At 40.1% G+C, this 26621-nt stretch overlaps 1 protein-coding gene across 1 annotated transcript; it reads right to left on the reverse strand.

Annotated features, from left to right (window-relative positions):
- Positions 1 to 584: 584 nt before the first annotated feature.
- On the reverse strand, positions 585 to 26533 carry LOC127358295 (uncharacterized). The gene is made up of 7 exons (XM_051391276.1): positions 25457 to 26533; positions 23461 to 23599; positions 22251 to 23253; positions 20838 to 20978; positions 19278 to 19420; positions 11237 to 11308; positions 585 to 915 (listed from the first exon to the last, which is right to left on the reverse strand). Exons 1-7 carry the CDS (start codon positions 25720 to 25722, stop codon positions 880 to 882), a joined length of 1800 nt encoding a protein of 599 aa, XP_051247236.1. The 5' UTR covers positions 25723 to 26533; the 3' UTR covers positions 585 to 879.
- Between the last annotated feature and the right edge of the window lie 88 nt (positions 26534 to 26621).

Below are 26621 nucleotides of genomic sequence, written 5' to 3' on the forward strand. Positions count from 1 at the left end.
ATATTTTTGACTAAATGCCCCCCATCTCCCCTCCTTCTCCTCCAATTCCTCATCAATCTCTTCACCTGAATAAGAGTTGACATTTTGAAATTCGAGGGCAGAGGGAGGAAGAGAAGCCGCGCAGATTGAGCTTCTCTAATTTCAATCAAATTTTGGAAGAAGCCCAACCTGCCGTTCAGTGGCTGGGCCCTCTTAAGGATCAATGGCCTCTTAGCCTCGATAATCTCTTGAATTGATTGGTTGCCTTATTGATCATTACTCTAGCACTGACCAATCAAACGTCTCTCCGGCAAACAAACACGCCAAATAAAGACATCCCCGGAAGTTTGGTCTCAGAGGAAGTGTGAGTGATGTGAAGAAAATATATAAACTAAAGTCCCCTTTGGAAGAGAATATCAAATCATAAGAGTGCTTAATATTTCACTGACTTGATGAAATATGCATTGTAGCCCAGAATGGAGAAAAAATGCAATGATTTGGATGCATTATGTATGAGAAGGTCCGCTGGCGAAAATGACTGCACTGTTGAATAATCGCCATTTCACTATCACCACAGCACAATGAGATTTTGTTATTACTACGCATCACTCAATTCATTTGGAAAGTGCATACAGTTTGCGTTTTGTATTTAGGGTCTGACTTGTGTGTGCACAGCATACAGATGCTCACTAATGAACTAAAGCACTGACTGGGATGTGTCCTTTCCCTCTGCCTCCCTTGATTAATCTCACTGTGATTCAGTCCCAAAATAGCAGATTACCCATAAACGTTAACTATAGTCATATGAAGAAAATATTCAAGTATTTATTCATTTTTTGATTTATCTCATAATTTCCAGCAACGTCTTAAGCAGCACAATTTGTGTCACACTGGCTGTCTTCACATGTGGATGTGTTTAGGTGGGTTGCCTCGGTCCTGAAAAACAGAAAGAGAGCACACAGGAAATTCAGTGTGATCTGTTTTACACACAAATGTACACCTTTGTAAGTAAAGAGATTGACCAGGAGGACACAGGAGACTGAGCAAATACATATACAGCTTTGATGTCGTTGTCTGAAATGACAGTGTTTCCCAAAAGCACTGTAACTTAAGATGCCCCTAGAAATGATCATAGATTAACAAGTGCCCCCTACCACATAGGAGGCCAAAGGCTTCTTAAGAAGCTCTAAAACCTGCATGACAATTTCTAATTCTATGCTTTTATTATGACCACTGATGCTGCCTGTTAAGAGACATTTGATGTAAATTGAAAAATACACACAAAAAATTTACTGAACTTTTAATTTCTCTTGTCATTGTACTCCTTTGCCACCGTAACCGAATATATTTATCTCTTTAGGTATCCAGTATCTTCTCTTTAATTGTTATTTATGCTGTACAGTCATTTGCAACATGCTTGCTGACATAAAACTCACAGGGCCTGTCAATGCCTGGTTTTAGGTTTAATTTGTGCTTCAGAGTAACAATGCCTCAAACAGAACCTTTTAACATTTACTAACATTTACAGCGAGCTGAAAGTTCCAACTGTTTTCTATACATTTTGCTTTGTTTTAACCACATTTAAAACTAAAAATAGCATTTAGCAGTAGAAACACTTTTAACGTCTAAAATCCATCATTATTAGGAAAGTGGGCCCTGGTCTACTTCACAAACTGACATGGTCTTACTTCTGAACTTGATATGTTTCTCATCACTGATAGTGTTGTGTAAGAAAGTTTTGAAACAGACTAAATAATCATTTGAAAGTGTAAGAGAAAGGCATGCTGTGCTTGTTTATGGGTTCCCTGTACACTCAGTACAGAGCTGGCCTCATTGCCAGCAGGATCCTGACTCTGAACCCTTAGTGGCCACAACACAATAAAAGACTGAGGACAAACAACTGGAAGTATAAAAGCTTTACAACTCCCTGTATCACAAGCTGTAGAAAAAGCACAGTCAACTTTTTGATTTCCAACAATAATAGTTTTCTATAAACAAAAACTATAAACATCAAACATTTAGGTAGGTAAAATGAATCATATAAATTAATTTATAGCCTGACTTGTTCAAGGCTTGTTTTGAACATTTGTGTCACTCTGGTGATTTCCTCTGACCTGCAGTGAGTAATGTTTGTTTAATAAGTAATAATTGATTTGGTATATCTCAACCCACAGGGTGCTGAATGTCGGTGTTCAGAGGTTGGAAACTTTGTTCACACCTACTAGAGCTGCTTATTATGGTTATTAGAGATACTATGTTTGTCAGGAAGTCAAGGAAAGAGATTGGATCCTTTCTCCATTTCACAAGGTTTTTAAAACACCAAGCACAATTAAATTACATAAACTAGAAGAGATGACATTATTGCAAACTGATCTTGACGCACTACACAAATTTCTCAGACATCCTGACACAAATACAAGTTAAGGATGCCACACATGGTGTTCCGCGTTAAAGTCGCACGTCTTCCGGCGCTCTGATATTTGCACACAAATCTTTTGGACAGGAATTTGAAAAAATAATTGCAGTAAAGCAGGAGGCTGGCTTTGCTATGGCACAAGCCCCAGTGTTTGCTATGGACTTGTATACCCAGCTCAGTGCTTAGCTTTGAGTAGCACAAACAATGAAATGCTCTAGGCTCAAACAAACAATTTTATCAAGACAGAGTGCAGGGAGGAGTGTAATTTCATGTAGCATGTCTATCCTGGGCACGTCTCTTTAAAGGGACACGTTTCCCAAAGTGCACTACTCAGTGTTTTACAAGGGTGACTCCTCATTGCCTGATATAAACTCTGCATCTCTCACAGACCAGATAAAAGAGCCAACTGCCTGGAGTTCCTGGAGATGTCTAGAGAATCCTAGGGAACTTCGACAGGGCTGGCAAGGTGGTATTTTCCATTTTTGACTCAATAAAATCTCTACTTTTGTAGCTGCTATTTTCTACAGGTTTGATTACATGGTATGTCACTATGTGAATGCAAGCAGTTAGAGGCACTATACAAACACTCTTGAGATAGAATCTGTGATTTCTGGTACAAAAGCTGCATTCAAATCCAGTAGAAGGGGTAAAGAAAGCAGCTCATCCCACAGCCATTCACATACGCCTCTTGAAAAGCATCAATGTAGCAATAATTTGTAGAATGTAGTATATTCTACAAAATTATTTGAGAGATGAAAATATTTTCCTGCTAATAAGACACATTTAATAACCACAAGAGCTCCATGGAAACATAGAAAGTACTCAGTGCATAAATGCTTTGGCAAACAGCAAATTGATTTTCCACCAGAAACTTAAACACAACACAAAAATGCCTGGCTTCCAGCCACCTCCCTAAATATCATTCAGAGGCAGATTCCTCCAAGCCTGATCTCAGCCCTCCTGAGTACCAGCATTTACATTTGTTATTTCCCAGTTTAGCCTAATTTGTATTTGCTCATTTATCATGGCTGTTTTGTTAGAGATGTGTCCGAGGTCTTGAAGTCTAGTCTTTGGAGGAATGAGGTCAGAATATGTGGATTTTGTGCCATTTTGAAATGATCTCATTTGTGAGTCTTGGCATAAGCAAAATGCTGCAAGGAATAAACCTCAGAAGGATCAATATAAAGCTGAAGGCCAGTATTTGTTTTAGAGTCTCAAGACATGGCTACCGGCAATAAATAGAGACAGATGTTACATTCCGAGGTGTAAAGGAACTGACTATGTGGCCTCGTCTCAGATGAGACCCTTGATAGACAGGCTCTTCAGAGGGCTGCGTTCAGGCTGCCTTATTACTGGTTTCACTTTCAAGGAGAATAAGACACCACCATACAAAGGGTATCAAAACTGGCTTCCCCCCCCCCCCCCGTGTGTCAAAGACTACAGAGACCATTTTTCCTGAAGTAACAATCAGAAGATCTCTCTTGGCCTGCGCTGTGTCCACATGAAATCTTCTACCTATCTTCAATCAAGCCATCAAAAAATGGAGCTTCACTGTACAACAACCAAACTACAAAGGGCTCTGTTCCCATCTTTGGTTTTTGAGATGAGTTGCTTCTGACTGCATCCTGCTGCGTTTTCATGCCCAGTCTTTTCTTTGTGTGTGCGTGCGTGCGTGTGCATGCATGTGTGTGTGTGTGTGTGTATGTATGTGTGCGATTAGGCAACTGAAATCTGCCTCATTGACATTCATGTATGCATTTGATGTCAGTCTAAATATTTAAGACACTAGAGGGCAAAGAGAAGAAATCTGGGAGCAGTCACAAGATGCTAAATCACTGATTGATTGTCCTCACTGATCCCAGTTTGAACTTTAGTGGAGGTGCTGCATGCACTTGTGCACACGTGTCTGCAGGAGTGATTAGCTGCATGTACATGCTTATGAGAGGATGGTTGTTGTGTGCACATGTGCATTTTCGTGTGCGTGACAGAGAGATATCATAAATATGTATATCTTGTGTGTGTGTGTGTGTGTGTGTGTGTGTGTGTGTGTGTGTGTGCTCACATCACTGTGCGTGTACGCGTCCACGTCACTCTGTGTGCAGCTGTGTGCGTCTTTGGGTCTTCGCTCACGTCCAAGCGATGAAATTCAAATAAAAAATATCAAGGCGAGGATAACAGTTGGATGCTATTTGGATGACAGGAAAATATTGGCCTGGCAGGGATATGCCTTTTATGCCATCACTTTGATGGTCAACAAATATCCCCCTCTTTCTTGTTCTTACTTCCTCACAGACAAAAATCCCACACTGTTTTTTCACAAGCTCTCTTGCCAAAACCCTATCCAACAAATGTAGGCGTCACAAATATAATCTCAAGTCAGCTCTCTATATTGGTATCTTCTGTTGATCTTTTTCTTCTTTTCTTTTTTTGGCATTTGGTTTATTTGCATAGAGACGGTAGAGAGTGGCAGAAAAGGCAGGGAGAGAAAGGGGATGACATGAAGCAAAGGGCCGGCCCATGGTTACGTTGAAAGTTCAGTTCAAATAAAAGATGGGAAATAAACAGCAGAATAGGATTAGATATTGGTGTGATGCTGATCTTTACTTTATTTACAATACCGAGTAAGCTGCCCACCAACCTGAGTCAATTATTGACACCACTTGTTGCTATTGAGTGTGTGTAAAAGCTATTTAGCATGTGAGCAGAGATAGTAAGCTAAATGTAAAGGATAAACAATTGCAATAGGTAGCTAAATGTAGTGGATGAACACTTTAAATACCTGAAAGACAAGGATAAACAGTTCATGTTAGCTAAAAGTAAAGGATCAGTGGTTGAAATGTCCGGCCTGCATATGGTAGTAGCACCAATACAAACCTGGGCAAAGCAACCTGTAGTAACTACTCAGTGGTATGAAAATGAAATATTGGAACACTATACACTTTTAGTTAATTCTGTTGAATAAAATACAGTTTATTATCTGCTCAACATATTCGGAACAAGACGGAGGGGTTGATGAGGAAGGGACCCACTGATCTAAACCAAGCCTTCTGTATACATACTGATGTCAGCAAACTTAAATCATTTGGAAATAATATTTGATTCTTATGCAATTATCAAATGTATTTGCAGGATATCTGAGGCTGAAAATACACAATGCACAAATTCAGAATCACAAATTTGCACATGCTGTTGAGATTGTGTAATGGTAGGTCACACAGCAAGCAGGCTGAAGAAAGGGTGAAAGAAAATAGAGCGAAGCAAGAGGTAAGACTCAAAAGAAAGGGTCTAATGGCTGCAAAAAACAACAACAGATCCCTCTTTTCATTTTCCTTCTTCCTCTTGTATTCCCAAAATGGCACCGCTGAACCATAAAATGCTGCAGCGCTCACCTCTCACCCTGCCTTGTGTCTGACACAGACATTTTAACACCGATAGTCACCCTCAACGTTTGTTGTGGAGTTCCGGTTATCAACTCCTGCTGCCGTCAACCTCGATCCCACATGCTCACTGGAGGCACACAAAAGGAAGCAGAGAGAAAATGGCATTTGAAATTCTGAGAAAATGGAGTGGCATAAAGACACTGTTGATGAAAAGCATTTCAGAATTTAAGACAGATTGAAAAAGGTTGAACTATTTCATTTCAAAGACAGTTTTTGTTCTCTGCCTTTGATGCAACCTGAAAAAGAGCCTCACTTGATGATAGAAAACAGAATTGATTCGTAAGGTTCCTTTTTTCATGAAATATCCTACTGCTGCAAATAATGCTGCAACAAAACTAGTCCAGTCTATAAAAACACAATCAATTGGACGTTTGCCTCCAGGCCCATTTCTTTCTCCATCATCTTTAAGTAGTAATCCATTTCATGTAAAACAAAGAACTTTTGCTTTCTTTTTGCAGATTGATCTGTGTACTTGAAGTGATTCACCTATACCCAGTTTATGAAAGTTCATGAAATCCTTTTACTTTAGCTGTTACGAAATCCTCTGGCGCAATAAAAGTGATGTGTTTTAGATTTCTGGTTTGTTTGGAGGAACGTTGGTATGAGCATCATTAACAGACGTGGCTAAATTTGTTGAGCAGAAGGTTTGCAGTGGATATGGATTATGGCTTTGCTCGTGTGTTTCTGCGAACCTGATAGTCAGCATCATTTGAGGAACTACTGGCAGCTTCTGCACGAGCTACAGCCATGGTTTAATGCTAGGTGTGTGTAACGATATGAGTGACAGGTGACTGCTCGAAAACAACAATGGTGGCTGCTAAAGAGGTTAGCATAGATGCCGCTTGCATCAGTTATATCAGAACCGGAGCAAAAAGCAAAGAACGGCAAAGAAAATATGTTTTCGCTCATCTCCTGACTGGCTTCGGAGTTTGACCATGTTATACTGGTTGAAGTTCGCTTGCGAAAGACATTGATGGACAGGTGGTTCATCCAATCACCTGACACGTATTTTTTGAAAGTGCCTTCCCTTTTGTGAACAGTTTCCAATGACGATTTCCCAGATGGTTCTGTGAAACAAACCCTCTGGCAGGTTAGTATTTAGCCCCGGTAGACCTGATGTGTAGTCAGTAGTTAAAGAAGGTAAGCTACGGCGTGCAACTATAAATCCAGCTTTGGTGTTGACATGCTTATTGCCTCTGACTTTATCTATAAATATATATAAGCCCAACAAGTCCTCCAAATTATATCACATCGCCACTCACCACACAGGTGATCTCTTGGAAGATGAGAGAATATCAGTACTTAATAGGCAGATGTGGTGAGATAAGGCCAGTAAGAGTTGTTGGCATTGGAGCTGTTAGGGTGACGGGACTCTGCTGGGTCCATGAGGTCCAATGTTGAAGAAGAGATATAAGGGTAAAAAGGAATTGAGCAAATACAAAAAATGTATAACAAGCTATGTGCTGCGTGGTGCTTGAACCCAACTTTTTAACATGCAGACTGCGGCAACACTCTGCTTAAGATAAACCAAATCAGCGCATCAGATAAACAAAGAGTGTTTTGGAATAATCTATTAAGCACAAGCCTACACTTTTTTTCTCATCTAACTCATCAGTTTCTTTCTCTTCCATCTCCTCCCCCCTGTCTTTTATGTGAAGAGGTGGGTGGAGGCGTTCCACATGACTGTGAGCTATATGCTGAGTTTTGCTGTGCTCCATGCACCTCCATGCACCACAGGGTGCATGTTTACTCATTTAGTATGTCAAGACACGAGGAAGAAAACTGTCACCATCTCTCCTAAGTGATGACATCAAGGGACCATGTGATCTACAGACTACCCGAGAGTTGCTATCCTTTACAAAGGCTTTATTTATAGAAAATTAACGAGTACATTCATTATTCCAAGTGCAGATGAGTATCTTAGAAGTCAAAAAAATCCAACCATCTATTCCGGAGTTTCAGGACTCCAAGCGTCTTGCAGCCAGAAAATTTAAAACCTCTACAAGGGGATCTTCTCGTTTCCTTTCTTCTTTTTTCCACTCATTTACTTCTCTGTTGTTCCTCTCCCTCTCTTTCGGTTCAACTAGGCAATGGCGGCATGTAAGTTTAAAGAGCTTTGTTAAATATTAATAATGGGTTTCATCGACTCTGTCAAATCTTTACTCATTTCACCACAACAAGGCATATTTCTGCCTCGCTAAAAAGAGAGAGGAATAAAGTAGACGGCATGAAGCTTGTGTGTCCTTTGAGCAGCTATTAGACTATCTGTTTGAAGCTAACTGAGAAATGAGCCCCTCAGGCAACTGCTGTTCACCACACAAGGTGAATGAGGCCAGAGTTGGAGTTCCTTCGAAGTTTTTTATCCGCCTATCAGATGTATGAGGTATCACGAGCAGACGCACGTGTATGTTGCACACACACACACACACGCAACACTTAGCGCAATCAGCTGTGGATCAGCTCTTAACTCACAGTACAAATTATGAATATAAATGACCACGGCTGGGGCACATTTTTTAGGACAGAGTCAGAATTTAAAGAACAATCAGCATGCAGTGGCTTTGAAGGTGGAGGCTACATGCAGATACACTCACATACACACTGTGCTCTGCAGAAAATAAGCTGTTTCAAAGATATGCACACAATATTTGCACTCGGACATATTAATAACAATAAAAACTGTGAGGTTTTTACTGCTGTGAATAAATGGCTTTATTCCAAATGACGGAGAAGCATCAATAAAGACACAAAATGAGTGTCATCTTTGTCCTTTTGGTGGCCGATTTGCTGACAATTGGAGAGCACCATTAACGGTGGCAAAGTCAGGATGGCTGTGATCACACATGATGCATTTTTCATCCTGTCTGTCACAGATAACAAGACAGCAAGAAGTGTTATATCTGTAAATGTAACATGGTATAGATGGGTGATATGCACCTGTGATCACAACCACCTTCCTTCCGAACTGGGGTCACGGTGATGCTTCTCATGATGATCAACACTATGAATACTGTACTTTGGCTGTATTGTGAAAACAATAAGCACATAGCTTTGATGAATATATATATATATATATAGCCAGGTGAACATGGGTTACACAGGGGTTTTCTCCTTAAAAATGTTATGTAGTTTGGTTGTGGGTTTAGTACTGCAGTAGCATTATTTTTCCCTCAAGGGGGCATTGTTATGCTATAAGCAGCGCAAAAGGAAAATCGCGCCTGAGCGCATAGTTTTGCCGAGACACCAGAAACAAGGAAGTGGCAGTACCAGGAGGTGACTGACTGCCGTGGTGTGTATCTTTGTTTATGTTTCACATAAATATCCTTATAAATTTCGGTAAAATATGAAAATGGTTATAAGTGTCAGCAGATGAGATAATGATTAAGTTAGAAGACTTAAGATTGATTAAATTACGATTTTGTATTCCTGACGATTTCTGTAGATCTGGAAATGAATTTGTGTGCGTATCTCCGCCACGCTGAGGGCAACACTGAACAGCGGGGTTAGCGTGAGAAATGTTAAAGCATATATATATAAACAGAATTATCTAATTTCAATGTATGCTGACTGTTTAAATAAGCTATGTCCATTTGTATGTTTTCTGCCTAATTTAGAGGGGAGACATATGCGTGTTGAATTCCAGGTGTGTGTCTTGGAACACAGGCTGCACACTGGAGTGAAAGTGAGTTAATTGTACTTCTCTGAAAATTTTTTCTGAATTGTAAGAATGTATGAATGAAGAGAATATTTTGTTATGAATGTATTTTTATATTCCTCATGGAATTGAAGTATTTTATGTTGAAGTGACTATGAGTTACGTGGCTTAACAAATGTACTTAACAAATTTTTTTATTTTCTTTATTTAGAGAGGTGCCACTACTGTTGTCTAGAGTTAGCTAATGTCTGAAGTTCAGTTTAATGAAGTTGAGCTGTATGAGTTTGAGCCTGGTTACTGTAGCTGTGGGTAGTCTACATACACCATTGTTCATCAAGTGCTAAGGAGAACTGTTAAAGCTGATGCTTGTTGTCAGACAAGGAATAGGGAGAAGTTATCATTCTGTTTTGTTATAACTATAACTGTCCTAAATCCTCAAAAATACAGTATTAATGCTGTTCTTTATTAAGCTCAGTCGGGGAATAAACACCCACAAAAATAATTTTATTTGTGTTCGGTCTTCACCAGGCCACATATATATATATATATATATATATATATATATATATATATATATATCACATTTTTTATTAGAACTTTTTTTCTTATTAGTTCCAATGAGCATAATGAGTAATAATAAGAGTAGACGGATATCTCTCTGCATGGCCAAATATTAGGAGGGGTCTGGGTAAATTGGAAATTGTGTGTTTTTGTAGTTTGGGTGAGCTTACCCTTTAAACCTTTAGCTTTCATGTTTCATTATTATTATTATTATTATTATTATTATTATCAATATTATTATCAATAGTGGTAATAGTAGTATTAGCTAATCCAATGGCTGCAGGGGGGCAGTAGTCTGCTACTGTCCTTCAATCTCCCATTCTCTGTTTGTCTAACAATGCATGAGGCACTCAAAGCAAAGTGGAAAATGGCAAAATAATTAATGTGGCCTTAAAGAAACTCTTTTCTGATCCTCCCCAAGCAGAATTCTTAAAAGTGGAAAATTACGTATAGGCTATATGATGGTGGAGCATGGCGACAAGCTGTCTGTTCTAAAGCTCTGCCATTTTGCGTAACCTTGTGATGGTCATAGAACTTATTATTAAAGACAGCCTGCCTTCTTCTCAACAAGGACAGAACAGACACAACATGTGGCAGCATGAAATTCACTGTGACACCACTAGCTACCAGTGCCAACAAAGAAAGCGGGGGAAAAAAGGAAGCGTTAGGCTAAGGGAATAAAATATGATGGAGAGGAAGGGTAAGGAGTGGGAGGATAGATGAGGAATGATCCCTGATTGTGCTTGTCTTATGAGGGGCATCCATCAGGAGTGACACCAGGACAAATAAAACCCTTTTTTCCCCCATATGCAATTATATAGCGCGAGCAAGTTTTTAAACACACATGCACTTGCCTATACATACATACCTGTACACACATGCACATACTCTTCTGATTCCTATGTGTGCAGCATATTCCAATCTAATGTGACTTATATTTAGCATCATTCTCACAGAAGATTGTGTAATCTCTACTGAGGAAGATTTATTGCACAATGGCAGCTTTTTTATATGTAATACAAGCTGACAGTTTCATGAAATAAAATAAGAATCAATGGAGAACGGAGTCGCAGCTGCTGCGTGCATGCAAAGACTCCCACGTAAATTACAGTTGGACGTAAATTCAGATTAGAACTGGCTCCAAACTTCAGGGATGGGAGAAAATGAGATTGTTCGTGGTCTCACCTGTTGGAGAGGAAAACGGGGACATCTGAATCCTGGAGGACAGTTGGCTCGATGCGCCGGGCCTCCAAACTGCTAGAGGAAGAGAGGAGATTAAACAAGTGATTAGAAGACAGCCCGAGAAGAATATAAACAAGTGATTGAAGGATGGAGAGAGAGAGAGAAAGGTGAGAAAAAGACAGATAAAGAATATGCCTGAGGATGAGAAAGACGGAATCAATGTTTAACTAGATTGAAAGCCAAGAAAGTGTCAATGAGGAGTAGGTCTGAGGTATTCCTTCGCAGATAAACAGTCTCACAAGGTTGGGCAGCTTTGCCTTGGCAAACCAAATGAATAAGTAAAGAGATGAGTTCAGTGAACTGTCTGTGTGTAATATTTCAGAAGTACAATGGAACTGGAGTAAAAATGCAACAATATTTTCAGGAAAACAATTTGGACAAATTGCTTTGGAGAGTTTCCATAAAGAAAGGTAGCAAAACAGCTGCACTGCAATATCACAGAAATGCCAATGGTGCTGAAAGGTCTTGTCACTTGTCTCTTGGAATTATGTGACAGTTTCTTGTATGAAACCATAGTTTTTGCTCAGAAATCAGTACATATCCTGTATGTTCCTTTTGGCTTAAATACTTGAGAAATGTAGTTTATAGTTACCAAAAATAAGAAATCGTGTGAGCGAGGCACTAATAGTACTGTATCAGCCACACAGGCAGTTAACAAATTAATCTATCAATCATTAATGACCACACAACCAAGGTCAATGGGATTTTCTTTTGATACAACATGGTAGGTAAGACCAATGCAACTGGGTCAGTAACATACATACATAGACAGATATCAATAAGACACAATGACTCGGACAACATACAATCTTCACAGATTACTATAAGACAAGAAAATAGAGTTTTTACAGGAGTTTTACCTGCAGGTACATCTGTCAGAGTCAGTGAAAAGTGTTCAGAGTTCTCATTGCGTGGGGAAAAAACTGTTTCTAAAATGGGATGATTTGGTGTGCAGGTACCTATAGGGCCTCCTTCAGGGCATCACATGCGAGAGGTGGTGAAGAGGGTGAGGGGGTCAGCTGGAAAGCAGGTTTTTTTGCTGTTGTTTTGTACCATGTTGTAATCTGAGCACTTCCTATGTTACGTTACTCTGTGTCGTGATTCAAATCTCAGTAAGTACCTACAGAGCACCGAGGTCACAGGACTACCTGGTCTGATCATTTGCCATCACCACACCTGGACTCACACTTTGTATAAATTGTGAGAAACACAACGGAGTGTACGGGAGCTTAACAATTCGGCAGGTGTTGAATAAGTAAAAGTAATGTCTACTGCAAATCAGCGCCATCGTTAGCAAACTGGGCTGACATGGATACCACATTCAGAGTGAGAGCTAGTTAGCCTAGTTCGCCGACCAAGTTAAATAAAAAATGAACAGCATGGTATTTAATATTATAATGGCACATACCGTTGAAATGATTGTTTAAGCTACCAGTGCTGTGTGGCTTTGTAGAAAAAGGGGAAAGTCTTTTGTAGGCTTTACTGGGCTACCAGCAGTCAGGTGTGCACCATGGAAGTTGACAGTGCCTTTCCCACACAATGCCAGCTCTCAGATGTCAGTCAGCGGATGCATGCATAGGAAATGCCCACCCAGGGGCTTAGATACTGTTTTCAAAAATGTTTCCAAAACTGTTTTATCATCTCTTGACTAATGGAATAATGTGTTCAGTAGCAGAAATATCATTATAGCTTGGGGAATTCAAATTTTAGTTTGACTTTAATGTAGTAATAAATATTTCTTTATATTTAAAAAAGACCCCATGTTCTTTGATTTTGGCAACTTCAGGATTGTCTCTTTCTTTACAAACAAAAACATATGCCATCAGAATAATATCAAATATACTATAATCAGATAAAACACACATAGCAGGTTTAAACATTTAACTTACTGTAGAAACCTGCAAGACAGTGCAGGGTTGGATACTTCACAGTATATTTTATGTCCCTACATGGATGATCTGGTTTATATATGTGGTACAGTAAGCAACAGGAATTAGTCATGTCCCTACTTGATTGTATTTACTGTGTATAGTTAAAAATAAATAAATAAAATAAATAATAAAATGATATAAGTGTATCATGCTATTTTATTTCATAAACCATAAGCACAGCAGCACAAATGCTTTTAAAGACCTTTATTAACATGCCATTATAATAAGAAAGAAAAGTGTCATCATTCTTATTAAATTATAATTGTCATTAATCAATGTTTATTATTTATTTTTATATTTTGATGGGCTGTAAATTGTATTAATCATAATGTCACATTTTCACCGTAGATCTAAGCTTTAGCTAATTAGAGTAGAGTTGTGTTCAGTTGCATTGAAGAGGTAATTGATCACGATGAAAAGCAGTGCAATAGTAACAATAACAATAATAATTAAAGCTGCAAGCAGCGTTGGGCGGGACCTCGCACTCCACGCAACTCGGGGCGTGCTGCGGCCGCGTTGCGTGCCGTCGTAACACGTGGAGACCAAGACATGAAAATCTGCCGTTAATCAGCTCAAAATCGCCACGCAGCGCTTACTTCCTGTTGCCAGTAGGTGGCGCTATCACTATGTCTGAATGTTGTCATGTACACGTGTTCAGGGCGGGACTCTTATCAAGCATTTGAAGTGTGGAGCCGATTGGACAATGTACACTCAAGTTATAGCGAATTCATGTTTTGTGGCGGTACATCAAAATTTCCCGCCACCACACAGACACGCCCCCTCACCACAGTCAACACATATCATCAACAATGTGTTTTGCATTTTGTAAGTAAATTTCAGCTGGATCTGATCATCCTGCGAGGAGTAGAACATGAAAGTATAAAATGTGATACTTCCTGTTACCAATAGGTGGCGCTATCACTATGTCTGAATATTGTCATGTAGACGTGTTGAGGGTGGGACTGTTATCAAACACATGAAGTTTCATTGAGATTGGATCATGTACGCTGAAGTTATGAGGACGTGTTCAGGGTGGGACTCTACACTGAAGATATGAGTACTATCTGTTTGATGGCCAATGGGTGGAATTCGACACGTCATCACGGGCACGCGGATAAACGTACAGTCACAAATAGCACAACTTTTAATCAGCAACATTTTTTGACTGTACTGACTAATTTTGAATTAGATCTGATAGATTCTCTAGGAGGAGTTCACATAAGGTATGGGTCCAAGAGGCTTTTTTGTACGTCCCGGCATGTTACACGTGCCTACCGAGTTTCGTACATATCCTGTAGGGGGCGCTACAAACACGACAAACACGATTTTTGGTATGTGAGCTTCAGGCACCACTCTTCACGTGCCCTGTGAATTTCATATTCATAACTATGACGGTCTCCGCACAGTGATTTACACTGCCACCAGACCGCCACCTAGTGGCGGATTGTTGACACATTTTTTAGTGAGCCTCGGGGAGCCATGGGGAAGCATCGTACCAAGTTTCATCTTAATCACACATACCGTTGTAGAGATATAAACTTCTTCATTTTAAAGAGCGCCACTTTGTGGCGATGGCCTGAAATTGTGCCCAATGCCTAAGGAAGACATGTGGAACTATGGACCCAAGTTTGGTGTCAATCGGACATACCAATGTGAAGAAATGGTCCACTTCCTTTTTTTGACAACAAATCCACAGGAAGTGCTAATTTTATAACGTGCTGGTTTTTTGAAATATCAAAATTCTTTTAATCTCTTTTTTATTATGAGGGTCCTCAGATGCTACGTGAAAAATTTTGTGCGAATCGGACAAAGCGCATGGGGGAACACAGGAAAGTAGTTTTTGGACATTTAGTGTTATAGCAGAGAAAAATTATAGGCGGAAGTGGGCGTGGCCTATATGTGGAGATTCGGTTCTATTCACCGAACACGTGGATACAAGGTTTTTGAATGTGCGACAAACTATGCAGAAGTGATTAGCCTAAACACTTTTTATGATAGTAGCGTAGTGATTTTCACCAGGCCTGACAACTTTGCCAAAAAAAATTTAGTTTTCGTACATGTTCAGGGGGGCAATAATAATATATAATATGTCATTTGTCTTGTGATGCCAGGCGCTCACTCATAGCACCATCATCCATCTTTGAGTATTTGAAAATGCCAGCGCGTGGGCGGGGGGTTTGATCCAAAACAGAGTGTGGACTGGAGAGTGAGCTCTGAAAGCCAAAAACCTCAACACTTGGCAAGTTATCTTTGAGTCATTAGTAATGCTCAACAAATCCCCACAAGTATATTATGGTAATCTTCTGCTTTGGTGCAGTGAAAATCTTACTTATTATATCCTTAACTGTTTCACCAGCTTCTAGTTTGTTTTCTATGTTTTTTTTACATTATAAATATTTTATGTGAAGCTCAAAGAGGTCTGAGGTGTCTTCTCACAGGGACTGAAGAGTTAACATGGAAGCTTGAAAACAGAGAGACAGGGATTAAATTTACTGATTATGAACAAACACCTTGATTGGACTTATAACCGGATCTGTGTCTCTCGTGCCCACCTTAAAACCAATATATGGATCTCTCTCAGAGACGATTAGGCTTCTTCTGCACTATCTCTCCTTCCACCCCCATGAAAACAGTCACAGGAGGGACGACCATCCCATATTCTTTAGGGGCTTTGAAGTATTTTCATTTAGAGCGCATATCACGACACATAGAACCATGTTTTGTTGCCTAGTTACAAGATTTTTCAGCCTCCTTACTTTAAAGATGGCCTCAGCCGTATGAGTTCACACGAGCCGAATCCAAAGGTTTGTGATGAAATGGACATGCCGCTAAAGGCTCTAACACTCAAGGTAAATCATGCACAAACGCACCTCCTGCATGAACAGGTTGATTATGCGAACACACAGAACCAAAAAAGATCCGTTGAGTGGTCAAAAGCAAAAAAAATCCAAGACAATGCGGTGAGGAAGTATTGTATAACACTGATGTAATTCTTCGGGGTCAGGTCTGATCATATTTTCATATCATCATATCTTTGTTTTTATACTTTCTGTCTCTTTTTAACTTTCTCTGTTTGGCTCAATCACACACTGGTATCAAATATACATGTATGCATACAAACACACACACACACACACACACACACACACACACACACACACACACAGACACTTAAAGAAGGAAAAGGCCACCTGCCAGAGAATAACAACAGACCTGTGTAGCCTAGCAACAGCTCAAAGACAGGCTTATTAGCTGGAAGAAGAGAGAAGAATGCAAGAGGGAAAACTTTGGCCTATGTCTCTGCCTCTCACGCACTTACACAAGCTGAAGGGCACACAGGCTCAAATGCACAAGCCTCATTCCCGCCAACCCTCCTCCCTCTCACATCCCTTCAAACGTGCCTTGTTTCTGACAATCCTACACTTGCAACAGACCATCGATCAGGCTGCTAAACCAAACAATTTGGCCACTCACTTCTTTTTTTCCTTCTGCCAAGAGTGGAACATTTTTAATTGTCAATTTGTTTCCCTGTTTTTGTTAGTTTTTTGTTTTTTGTTAGTTTGAGTGCTGTGGCACCCAACTGCCAGCCTATGCCAACTCACCAGCACAATAAAAAGAGCTTCACTTAATTGCTCTCTCTTAGAGGCAGTATCTGATATCTTGGATTTGATTACTGAGACAGAAGAGGTTTAAATCAATGCTAAACAATGGTTAGGGCGGCTGAGTGAATGGCTGGGAGAATAAAACACTCAGAATTCAGAACGTGGGCACATATAGGATCTTGGTTATACCTGAGTGGCCTTGACTTTTTTTTTTAAGAGAAACTCAAATGATTACTATCACCAATTCACAGCACATTCTCATTCATACTCCCACCCTTGATAAAAAGCTCTTTAGCTTCTCCTTATCAGATTCCCCCCCCAACTCTATCTTTTCTCTCTTTCCTGTAAAACTTTAATAGCAGAATATTTAGGTTATGGTCAGCACCTGAACACGAACAGGTAGGCGCATGTGATCAGAACCTCCGTGTGTGAGTGTGTGAGAGAGAGAAAGATTTTAAAATGTGTCAGTGTCTGAAATAGTTCTCATAACTTTTTCACACTCTCTATAAACATTTACTTGCATCTCTGCATCAGCTGTTTTGCTGCCAAACATAAAACTTTTATAATGTCTCTCTCCATCACCATCATGCATTTTACAGTCTCTCTCTATCTCCCTCTCTCTCTCATACTCAGGTTTGCCTCCTTGCATCTCATTTCTCAGCTGACACCAAGAGACCCCCATATTGCCACTTCCACCCAGGGGGAATGTGCATTGCAGCCTTAGTAATTATCCTGCTGGATTGGAAGTGCTGAGGCCAAAGGGGCAAACCTCAGAGTGCAGTAAGCCTTGCTGTCACCGTCACCATCGCACATGGTAAAGGAAAGTGCAACCCAAATTTAAATAGGTCACAGACGGAAAGGGCAGGATGAGGAGAGATTGAGAAAGAGGAAAAGATGGAGAAGTAAAAATATGGTGTTCTGCTTTTACACAGAGTGAAGTAAATATTCTGCTTTCCTGACACTCTAAAGTCCCCACTGAATCAGGACAAAAACCCTGAAATAAAGCCTGAAAGAACAACATTGTCTGTTCAAGGTTTTTGGATGCTTAGTAAGAGTAAAAGAATTGTTCTGAAAATGCTTGTTTACTTTCTTGCTTCAAGTGAGATGTGAAGGTCGAAACCGCTTTCATGTCTCTATGTTCAACATTTAGCTTAGCTTAGCATAAAGACTGGAAACAGGGGGGAACAGCTAGCCAGGTTCTGTCCAAAGGTTAAATAAAATTAAGTTATTAACAAGTTGTATCTCATTTGTTAATCGCTATGAGAGTGGTAGCAAATTTCTCTTCTAACTTCTAAACAAAATGTTCAACTATTCCTTTTAAAGTTTGGCTTTTCAATAAGAGCTCAATTATTATAGAGGTCATTTATCTATATATGGGTTGGGCTACAAGCATACAGTGGGAAGACAAGACTAACTGTAATGCCAGTCGTGGCAGTTGTTGTTTAAATGCCTCAACGTACCTATTTTATATTGCCCTGCAACAAGCTGGATACACTTTTTGCTGAGTGAGACTCACCATTGTTGAATGATGCAAAAGCAAAACCTTCATTGCAGTGGCATACATTATCACAAATTTGCATTGCTTATACAACGCTTAGCTGTGCTTAGTCATTGTACAGTAGATGGATCCGGCAGTATACTTGTAACTTGTAATTACAAGTTAACACCCTGCTGCTACAACGTTACACAAGCTGTTTTAATAGACTGAATTTTAAGATGTTTTCCCAGCATCAGAAATTAAATGTCAAGAGTTTAACTAGTCTTGAGGTTTGAGTGAAGTCATGTTAAGAATAGAAAATTACAGTTGAAACACTATTCCTGACTGCTCATTGTGATTGGCTGAGAGAGCCTCCCTGATACGTGCACCCTCAGTACACATCATCAAGTACCAAGAGATATTATATTCATAGGTATTTCACACACCCTGTTTGGCTTAGTGATAGAGGGCAGGTCACAGGCTCACCTAAATATAGCTGTGAATATATACAGTGAATATGTGTTAGCTGGTATAGCATTATGACAGGTTTTTTTTACAAAAGTGTGAAGTGCTTTCTTGTGGTGTTCCTATGGTTTAGTTACAGTAAAAATTGAAAAGGGAGAGCTGTGTGGTAAAAGCAGCTTTGTTGGACTGAGAGCTGGGTTTTTCTGATCAGCTGTGAATGGTCTGTAACTAAGCAATAATACAGGATAAGTAGTGCTGAGATGATGTGGGTCACTGCAAAGTTATATCCACTTCAAAGCAAATCTCCCCCTTGATTCCTCTTTCAAGAACTGAACTTTGAGTACTGTTAAAATGCGTATAATCAGTAAGCAATTAAAACTACGTTATCAGATAGATGTAACCATTATAACTATCTAGCTGGCTTAATCGAATTGAATACATGTATAGAATATACACACCAGCTTACAGATTCATTTTTTAAATCAGTTTAAAGCTCATCATATTTTCACCTGGTGGGTGTTTAAACCTGGTTTAACAAACCGGTTTGGGTTTCGGTGTCGAGGGCCATGACACGTAGCAGTCACCATCGGACTGGCCGCCTGATGAAAAGGAGTCACTTTGTTGCCGAAGTTCTGAACAGCAGAATACCCGGCTGTGAAAGGACAAAAAAGAAAAAGATAAAGGTGTGAGAAACAATGTTTTTATTGGTAAATGCCTTTTAATAAAAGTCCTTTAAAGTAGGAATGTAAAGATATGTCACAAGACAGTTCACATACATAGACACATCGCAATACAAAATGTGATTTTTTTTTGTGAAATAAAGGAATATTATTTGTCTCATTTTGTTTAAAAAATCATTTGTGAGAACATTATATCGTAAACCCAGTGTCATTCATTGTATTAAATCATGAGTTGATTGTATTGTTACATCCCTACTTTATAGTAGTTACTAGTTTGGAAAAAATTGACTGCTAACCTAATATAAAGACTCTATGTGAATACTATTACTGGGATAATGATACTTGATGACAAATAAATGAAATCCTATATTTATACAACATGCATTTAACTGATCTAATTTAGAGTATTAAGAGGTTTTTATTTTTCAAATGCATTAACTTGAAAAGTTACTTGTCTTGTGCCACAACATGTTCAAACACATACTTCCCACATAAAACCCCATGCAAAGTGCACTGAATGGTCCCCTCCCAATTCATAAACATACAGTATCAGAGAAGCAACTTCTCCAGAGAAACAACCGACTGGTTCATTCAATTTAGGTGATGGTACACTGGTACATTTGCAAATTTGAAAACATACTTTTAATTTGACAAGCTGACTGACAGTACGCAGACACGTCTGAACTAATTTACAGTCTCTGTGATATCAAGCAAAATCTGATGACTGACAGCGTTTGAGAGCAAAGTTTGAACATTTTCCCGTCACAACTAAGAGATATGGGAGCTGCTCAATACAGCCATATTTGATTTGCAACATCTAATTTGAGAAAGACAGCAAGAGGACTTATGGAAAATATGATGTGATAATATGCAGTATAGCATTTTTGAAGCAGTTTGAGTTTTATTAGATTACTTGTCTGTCTTGTAAAAATGTCACTTTATTATTTATATGAATACAGTATCAGACCACCTCAAACTGTGCTAGGGACGTGTCAGTGTTCAGTGTTGAGCTTGATAAAAGGTACAGATTAATTAATGTCACAAACATCAACATCAATATCACTGGTATGAGATAGAGACCACTACACATCTCAACCGTAGCCTCATTTGCATCCAGTAAACAATCCAAAATATCACAATTAATTTGACAATGATATATTGATGTTTAAAAATGCTACACACAGAATCTTTGAAGCGCAGTGCATAAAGGGCAAGGGGACATGCTGTAGCCATCAGCTTAGTTAGTGCTGCAAAATAAATGCGCCCAACCGGCGATGATCATGATGAATTCTTCATGTGGCCCACCGTGAAACACAATACCCACTCCCCTGCACACACTACTTCCAACACACACACACATTGGATAAAGATGCCAAGGTATAAACTTACCTTTGGCTCTGTTAATGGTAACTATCTGCTGAAAGGTACAAGGTCTGGCTTTCTCCTGAGGGGCAGCTGCTTGCTTCATGCCCGCCTTGGCAGCGCTAGCCCAGGACCTGGCATTAACACCCACGCCATCTGTACCTGCAACTGCAATATGCACAGCAAGGGAGCAAAGGGGCAAGGATTAGCACTGTACCCATTTCACATGCACATCGTCTTGCCTGGCCTGTGTCATGTTAAGTGTGATGCAGAGGGTAAGCTTAATAGAACTGTTATTTTCTGCTGCAAAGGAATTTTCAGCAGTCCCCCCCTCAGGGGATGAACAGAGTGAATCAACAGGACTATGTTATCAGAGAGTAAATTCTATCATATCAGCACTGACTGCTCAAGGAGTGCTAGCAGTATGTATCACATATGCACATTTATTGAGTAGAGCTGCCTTCAGCTGCAGCCGTGCACCTGTTAAACTGCAGCATGGAATTCAAATGGAATTACAAGTAACTGAATTGTATATTTTTATATATATTCAATTATTCTCGCATGAAAATATGCCTAGGTTACACATTATTTTTTTATTCATAAATAGAATAGCAAAGTTACAACCTCACTGGAAAGTTTGAAGGAGGTACTGTATGTACTGTACAAGCCATACTCCCTACTAAAATTAACACAGTGTACTTGAGTTGTTGTTGACTTAATTCCTATCTGTGGCCACTGTTCTGTTCTGCACCAACAACCAGTATGGAAGGCTCACCGTGTAATTCACTTTGCCACTGCAAAATAATCCCCTCATTATGAAAACATTTTCCCACTGAGTCATCCAACTGAGGAAGTACTTCCCTGCAACGCCGATGCCGAGCAAAGTGTGTTAACACCTACACAAAGCAATGCAATGTTTGCGTGTGTGTGTTCACACGTGGGTGGACAAGTGGCGCAGAGCACTGCCCCCTGATTGATAAGGTTGTTCAGATTTGGCTTTTTTGCAATGGACACAACTTCTTTGGATCAAGAAGTAGATTTCAAGTTCACAAAAGTCAACAAAGTGGTGAAGCTAAGCCGCCTGCTACATGGCAGAAACAAAAAAGTTTCATTAAATGAGTTTTTAAGAATAGCTGAGGGAAAGAGGTAAAACTTTGTGACCTGGACTGTTGCAAAATTTGGACTCAGTAACTTCTGAGAGCCAGCGTTTCTGCCTGGGACAGGCTGCCTCTCTTCTGCCTTTAATTAACCGAGTATGTCACTGTCATTAATATCAATAAGAGATTCTCAGACAGGGATGTTTGTGTGTGTTTGTGCATTTGTATCTCCAAAGGGTATTGCGAATGGCATAAAATGATTACCAGATTATTTATGCCAACCAATAGAGGGAGAGGCTTAGAAAGAGCACAGCTAGGCAGAGACACACGGCAGATTTATTACCTGTAGGAGGCGGATGATTGTTGGCCTTCATCTCCTCACAGCTGATGGCAGGAGACTTGACTTGGTTGGTCGAGCCAAATGTTTGAAGGTCTAGCACAGATTTTTGATCTCCTGCACAGATGGAGAAGACCTCGCGGGGCACATTTTCCATCCTCCTCTGATGGGAAGCCATCTTTTGGCAGTGGTTTGGTAAATGAGTAAGCTCTCTTTTCCCTGCTGCATTTTTAGTCTTGGGATTCCCATCACGCAATACACCCAATGCTAAAGGTTTCTTTGGGGGCTGGAGAGCTGGGAAATCAGCCAGTAGGTCATAAGCCTCCTGCTGCGTTGAGGCTGCCGGTGGTACGTTGGTTTTCGAGTTTGCCTGAGGTGCTTCTGCTTTGCTTTGGACAGGAGCCTGCGCATGGGCGGTCACACCGCTTGCCAAAGTGGCAGTGGGGATGTCATGTGGGTGGAATGAAAGGGGAATCTCCCACTGGCCATGCATCTTCCCCGAGGCTGGAGGCTCCGTGGGACATGGTAAAATGCCAGCCTTGATAGTAGATGGTGGAGGAGAGTCCTTCTCTGTGCTAGAGGATGGGGAATCCTGCTCACTGTCAGAGCTTAATTCATCAAATGAGTGTGGAATATCATTTTCCTCTTCTTCACAGTCATTGTTGTCGCTTGCTGAGTCATCACCACTGCTATCAGTGGCGCAGTTTCGCGCCCCAGGTAGAGTTACAAGATCATCATCATCACTAGAGTTGCTGTCAGAGCTGCTTCTTATGCTCTGCTCATCCTCGCTTTCACATGTATCCCTAGGTAGTTTGGAAGGATTTTCCTTCTCCTGCAGGCATGGGGTGTGGCTCTCAGTGGCAGAGCAGATCGGATTTGTCACCAGACGTTGAGGTTCAGGTGCAGAGCTCTGTTTGTCTTTTCTGCTGCTGGATTGGGGAACCCAAATCTTCTTAAGGGAAGTTTCAATACTACTTTGTTCATCTGTTTCATCTCTCTCCTGACATGACTGTTGACAATGGAAAATATTGCTTAGTTAGGTTTTTGATAGAATGGAGTTAATAATGTTCTGATATTTTGGGTTCTAAAGGCATAGGTTAACTAACCTACAGTAAACCAACACAGAAATCCACTTTAGCCTCCAAATTCATTCATTCGTTTACCCTGCCTCACCCTCATTTTGTTTGATCTCTTTTGCCATCAAAGGCCTCATTACCTGTGCAGGCTTGCCAACATAGGCATGCATGTGGCCCGAGAGATAAGGGGAAGGAAGGATGAAGTCAGTGTTGTATTGCTGCTTGTCCTTCTGTCTGCTCAGGTCCAAATCATCTGTCTCTTTCTGCTTCTCCTCAGCCCTAGACAGGAAGAGAGGCATATGTAGGAGTGTGGAGGGGTTAACACATCATTTATACATGAAAGGCCATCACACCAAAATTGCTGGGACTACAAGGTTAACTGGCTCATGCAGTCTTGTATACTATGGAGGAGGAGTTTCAGAAGCAGGTGACATTTATTTTCAAATCTGATCACAGTGGTGATCATGTAGTATAAAGAAAAGGTCACTTGTATCATGAACATGCTCAAGACAGGTTTAATTGGAGGCAGTGGAGGAGTTTTCTGCTTTTTTACTTCGTATTTTAAAGGTCTGGTGTGTACCATTTTGGAGGCTCTATTGGCAGAAATGGAATACAGTGCCTATGTTTTCATTAGCTTATAATCACCTGAATATAGGAATCATTGTATTCGTTACCATAGCGCCTTACCTTACATTACCTTTTATGTCTACAGACACAGTGGGTCGCCTTCCATGGAGTCCCCCATGTTGAACCACCATGTTTGTACAGTAGCCTAGAAGGGACAAACCAGCTCTAGATCGGGCCATAGCTTTACCATTGCGTTTGGTTAGGGGAGGATGAAGTGAGAGAGTTGCAATCTGCAACTACACTGCTAGATGACACAAATTCCTACACACTTCACCTTTAAGATGCTTAGCCCACCACTTGGTAAAATTATAATTCTTTGTTTGTGCATAATTCTTACCTAACTGATTCACAAATAGACCTATAAACAACACATGACAATAGGTTAACCAGTTGATACTGTATGTACAATGTTTTGCCTCAAACAGTATGAATCATTGGGTCCATGGCTGCATCCTCTATGTGCAATGTGCCACCCGCTTCAAACCATGACTCTTTAATGAGGCTACTCTTTAGTCACCAGCCTGTCGACTGTTGAGCCACGAAGTGGAACAGACGGTCCGCTGAGACCAGGAACGCTTATGATAACGGAGACTTCATGGAAGCTCCGGTCAGCCGGTGAGCAGATGGTGTACATTAACATTATACAGTGGGTCTATGACCGCACAGCATCCCACCTACACTGCAATGTTAAGATCTGCGTTAGAAATAGGTCTCAACTTCTCATCCATCCTAACTATTTGTTCATCCTTTTTCTATAGGTCTGTCCAATTTATCCCAATGTCTATCCAAATAATGTTGTGAATTTCAGAAGGACACTGCGGCCAATAACAAAACAGCTTGTATAGAAGCGACAGGTCAAAAACTTCAGGATGACCTCTACAGTACAATGAACCACAATTTGTTTATGTAAAAACCACATATTTATATTTTTTAACATAAAAGCTGCAGTAAGAAACTCCTAACCATGTACTAATGACTTTGTACCACTTATGTAACGTTAGACGTGATGGCTTATTTGAAAGTGGAGATCTGAGGGGCATTTATTAATGGATTTCCAATATTTATAACTGCATTAACGTTACTTCAAAGGATGGATAGATAGATAGATAGATAGATAGATAGATAGATAGATAGATAGATAGATAGATAGATAGATAGATAGATAGATAGATAGATAGATAGTGGGGAAATTCACAAACACCAGCCAATGGTATTTTTCACAACCTAGCAAACCAATTAATGATCCTGATCTATGAAGTATTAGTAAATGATGTTTTCTTTTACTACTTTTAAACTCTTAATAATGAAAGTGCATCTTGATAATCAGATAGACTGAGTATTCAAGCATTCCTTAAAAGTAAAACGAGATGATAACGTTACCACACTTGAGAACCAAGTGATGTGGCTGCATGAGCACCATTCAGCTAGGCAGGGTTAGGGTATATGAATGAGAAATAGCTACTGTATATAAAATTACCTTTAGACTTTCTTTGTGCCTGACAGACTTACCGGTGAAGTGGTTTGCTGTCTGGAGCCTTGCAGTCTCTACTGTGCTGTCTCTCAGGTGAACTTTTACATCTGTCAAGCTCCTCCTCTACCTCATTTTCTCTTCTCCAGATGTTTCTGCAGACCCGGTCAAAGTTGTCCATCGGCACGTGCGGATGGATCCAGGTGGAGCGCGGAAAAGGCGCAAAAGCACTCACGAAGGGCTTGGGGCTTCCTTTCATCCAAGTATCTTCTGGTAGCATCATTTTCTCTCTGTTGTTCACACGCATGGGCTTGTCAGTCTTCTCGCAGCGTTCAGTTGTTTATTTTGAAGCAGCTTTTTTGAAAGGAAACAATATCTGGTGTGCTCTTGGCATGCTGTCATAGCAACCGGTTGAAATTCGAGGATTATGGTTCGAGGATGCTGTTTCAGCCAGTGTAAATCCGATGAAACTATTCCCTATCATGTTGCTTTAATGGCAAAAAGATGGACGCGAGTTGGTGCATATAACAATCCGATTTAATGTCCTATCATTAATCTCTAATACTCACTGCAGTCAATGAATGGATGTACATTATGTGTCTACTTAGGCTATTAGATTCAAACATGTTGGACTGTACATATATGCACACACAAACGTACTGGACTCCTACAGTTTACCAATAATAACTCATATAAGGCTCCATAATAAAAGTTTAATTTCTTTAACAAAGATGCGTCCCAGGACGACCTGATCAGGAGCTATCCAGTGTTGGCAAAGTTGAATTTAATGTTGCGGGGAGACTATTCCTGCCCTCAATCATATATGTAGTGTTGAAGGCCAACGCGCATTTCATTATCACGACTGTTTCCACGCACGGCGCATTGCAGAAAACTAATTATACCGGCCATATGCAAAAGTGGAAATGACATTCAAATTTACTGGCGAGGTGTTCCAGCCTGTTAAGCATCAATTTCACGTTTAGTGAGCAGGAAGTGGACATCTATGTTAAACTGCCGGGCAATCCGATGATTGGTCTTAATGGATGGAGACAATGGCCTCGTTGTGGGCCCCCTAAATCTTACCATAACAAATTGAAACAAGATGGATCTAATCCTTAGTATCGTATTATTATTATTATTATTATTAGTAGTAGTATTAGTAGTAGTATTAGTATTAGTATTATTAGTATTAGTCTTATTATTAAG

This window comes from Dicentrarchus labrax, unplaced genomic scaffold (assembly GCF_905237075.1).
Source record: "Dicentrarchus labrax unplaced genomic scaffold, dlabrax2021, whole genome shotgun sequence".
NCBI lineage: Eukaryota > Metazoa > Chordata > Actinopteri > Moronidae > Dicentrarchus > Dicentrarchus labrax.

Excerpts from the sequence above, each read along its gene's own strand:
- LOC127358295 (XM_051391276.1), bottom strand. The coding sequence starts at position 25,722 with ATGCGTGTGAACAACAGAGAGAAAATGATGCTACCAGAAGATACTTGG. Across the intron at positions 23,254-23,460 it reads ATGTTGGCAAGCCTGCACAG|TCATGTCAGGAGAGAGATGA; the intron begins GTAATGAGGCCT and ends CATTGTCAACAG. Across the intron at positions 20,979-22,250 it reads CAATCATCCGCCTCCTACAG|TTGCAGGTACAGATGGCGTG; the intron begins GTAATAAATCTG and ends TGCATATTGCAG.